The sequence below is a fragment of the Marmota flaviventris genome, chromosome 2 (assembly GCF_047511675.1).
Source record: "Marmota flaviventris isolate mMarFla1 chromosome 2, mMarFla1.hap1, whole genome shotgun sequence".
NCBI lineage: Eukaryota > Metazoa > Chordata > Mammalia > Rodentia > Sciuridae > Marmota > Marmota flaviventris.
The window spans coordinates 34,438,016-34,441,172 of record NC_092499.1 but is presented as its reverse complement, the minus strand read 5'-3'; the positions used below and the strand labels follow the sequence as shown (position 1 = coordinate 34,441,172).

General features: G+C 36.6%; 1 gene segment (V, D, J or C); it reads right to left on the bottom strand.

Moving 5' to 3' along the window:
• Nucleotides 1–1,326: 1,326 nt before the first annotated feature.
• LOC114108173 (T cell receptor alpha variable 19-like) lies at nucleotides 1,327–2,132 on the bottom strand. The segment is given in 2 exon segments: nucleotides 1,327–1,763; nucleotides 1,963–2,132. Coding segments are annotated over 2 exon segments (486 nt in total).
• Between the last annotated feature and the right edge of the window lie 1,025 nt (nucleotides 2,133–3,157).

Here is a 3,157-nt window from a genome sequence, read left to right as displayed (position 1 = left end):
CTTCAGTTCAGTGTTATTTCTGCCTGCTATTCTGTACCATATACCAGTAAAACCCACAGATTATGACATCCATAAAGGGAGCAATCTTATCTAGTTACCTAATAATTTTCTAACACCTATAAAAGAAACTCAGAATCTTTCAAATTAATTATACAATAATGAATAACCTACACTTTAGTGTCCAGAACTGGAAACCATTTGATACATGAAATTATGGGAAAAAAAAAACAGATACAGTTTAAAAAAACATTAATTCATATTTGTCTGTCTTATGGATTTCTTTATAGATATAAATAATTTTGTAACTAATAAGTGAACATTTTAAATTTAGAGAAATTTATATTTTAAAATGAATGGTAAATTTACATATTTTAAAAGAAATGAATATTCTTTAAAGTCTTTACATGTTCAAACAGAACATTTAACCTCTACCCCTGAGGGCCTAGCATTTATAGATCTCCCATTTATTTAGGTAAGCAAGAAATATTGTTTTTAATATGATATCTGAGTTCTAAATGATGACAATTAAATTCAGAGGGTTTTGAAACATGTGTGGAGAAAGAGAAATAAAATCCTTTTCCTTGAGCACTGGTTATACACCTGGGAACATTTTCATGTTTAGTCTAGAAGTTGACACTGGCAAAGACCCTCTGGTATTGGCAGCTATGACAGCTGTCATTCTGGCCTTGATCTTGTTTCATCTTCAAACTGGCAGTAACTTGAAGAGAAAGGATGAAGACAAGAGAATCCATGGGTCAGGACAAATTTTCAACTAATCATCTCCCTTTGTAGGCAGCAATAGATATAGAGGCTTTTAAAAAATCATAATCATATCAAAAAGAGAGAAGCCAGACTGTGGCAAATTAGGGAACATTTCAGATATACTCTGCTTGTACAAAAGATTCCTAGTATGATTATGGGAAAAGCTCTAAATTAAATAATTTATTTGACCTGATTGATTAAAAAATTATTCTGATTATTTTTGAGAAAAAATATTGTGAAAATTTCTCAAAAAATGAAAAGCATTTGTTTTACAAGTGGATTAGAGCATTCAACATACTAATGAATGCATAAATGCATTTATGATTCTAAAAATTTAACAACTCATCAATAAAATCATGATTGGGTATAAAGGTAATTTGAAAACTTTCTCAATTCAATGAAATCAATACAGATTAATAAGTCTTATTAAACTGTACTTTGAAAATAAATTTTGCACGTGTTATAAAAATATGTACTACATGTTCTATCTCGATCTATCACACAGAACAGGAGCTACACATCCTTCTCACAAGTGAACATCTGGACATTCTACATGAACTGCACTCAGGTTTCCTTGCCAAACCCCCACCTGTGCTGACACAGCCCCTGCTCCTCCCTGTCTGTGGTGGGGTCTCCCCCCAGAGGCCCTAGCTCTTCTTGAGGTTTTTGTGGGACTCCCACAGGCAGCCCTCTCACTGTGGCCTCTTCCAGGGCACAGAAATACACTGCTGCATCCATGAGCTGTGAGGCTGTGATGGTGAGCTGGATGGAACTGGATGCCTTCTGGAAGTTGAGGGAATAGCGACCCTCTGTTGCATTTTGCTTATTGTAAGATTCCTGACGAATAAGGAAAGTCAGTTTCCCACTGGGTAGTTGTTTGTACCAGAATAAGTAGTAATTAGGTTCGCGGGTTTCATACACACAGTGCAAGGTCACAGCCATGTTCTCCACCACAGAAATTGCAGTCTGAGCTTGAATTACCTTCTGGGCCATGCTGGTTCCTGCAGGAGAGAGGAAGAAATAGACTAATCCTTTATCTGGAACTATGGGAGTCAAAAGGATAGAGTGACTAAGGACCCAGCACTCTGATCCCATTGCCTTTTATTCATCCCTCAGAACCTCATCAGAAAATAAAGATCTTCTCTGCAGGACCTTCAGGGCTGAGAACAGCCTGTGCTCTGTGCTTGTGCACATCCTTACCAAGACAGATGGAGGCGATGGCTGCTCCCAGCAGGCTGGTGGCCAGCATAGTGGTAGCTTTTTCCCGAGAGAAATGTTCTATGTTTTGTCTCAAATCCAGATCTTAATTCTTGTGCTCAAGAGGTACAAGCAAAGTTACTGGGCTATGCACTGCATCTGCTCTAACAGGAAATGGAGTTACCAGATATGGGGCAGGTTTGCCTGGGTCCTGTCACATGCTTCCTGTGTAGTGGGAGATGACAGCTCTGAGAAGCTGTTTTATAAGTTATTGGGTTGGATCATTTTCAATATTTCTTTGATGTAAAATGGAGAACTTAAAATTATTATGAAATATATTCATAGGCTAACATGGTCATATATCCTTTGGTATTACATATGCCTTTTTATTCCTACAGATGGTAGTAAGGTAAAAACTAAAAACAGACTTTGGACTTTCTAACAAGAAGGTAAACTTTTATTCTCAACCTTTGTTCCTACCTTGCCAATCATGGAATCTGGCAAAAATAACATGGGAAATACTTTATTTATGGTTAATGAATAATTTCATATCATGTCTCCTGAGTCACAAACTGACTCTGACCCCTTTATACATAGCCTCCCTCTATTGATATTCTGCAGCAGAGAGATACATTTTTTGTAACTCAAGAAACCGCATGGACCCATTGTTGTCAGCCAGAGTGTGTAGTTTACATTAGGTTTCAATGTCAGAGCCATTCATTCGATGGGTTGAGACAAACACATAGTGACATGTGTCCACCATTACAGTATCAGACAGAATTGTTTTACTGCCCTAATGTACTACAATTAGTAGTGATGACTACACAATTCTGTGAATATACTAAAAGGATACATTTATGGCATGGGAGTTATATCTCAATAAAACTGTTATTTAAAATTGATAAAACTGAAAATATATGAAAGATAGTTAAGTGACTCAACTGTTGTGGTGGAAAGCATGAATTGCAGCTTGGAAATCAGGACAAACTGAGGCTATTATAATAATTAATTCTTTTTTTTTCAGTGCTGGGAATTAAACTCAGGTCTTATGCATGCTAGTCAAGTGCTCTACCACTGAGTTACACCCACAGCCCATAATAATTCATTCTTATAGAGAAAGTTAATCTCTATGTGATGCAGAGACAGATTTATCAAGAAACAAATCAAGCTTTTATTTCATGGCTTCCTGCTATTCCAG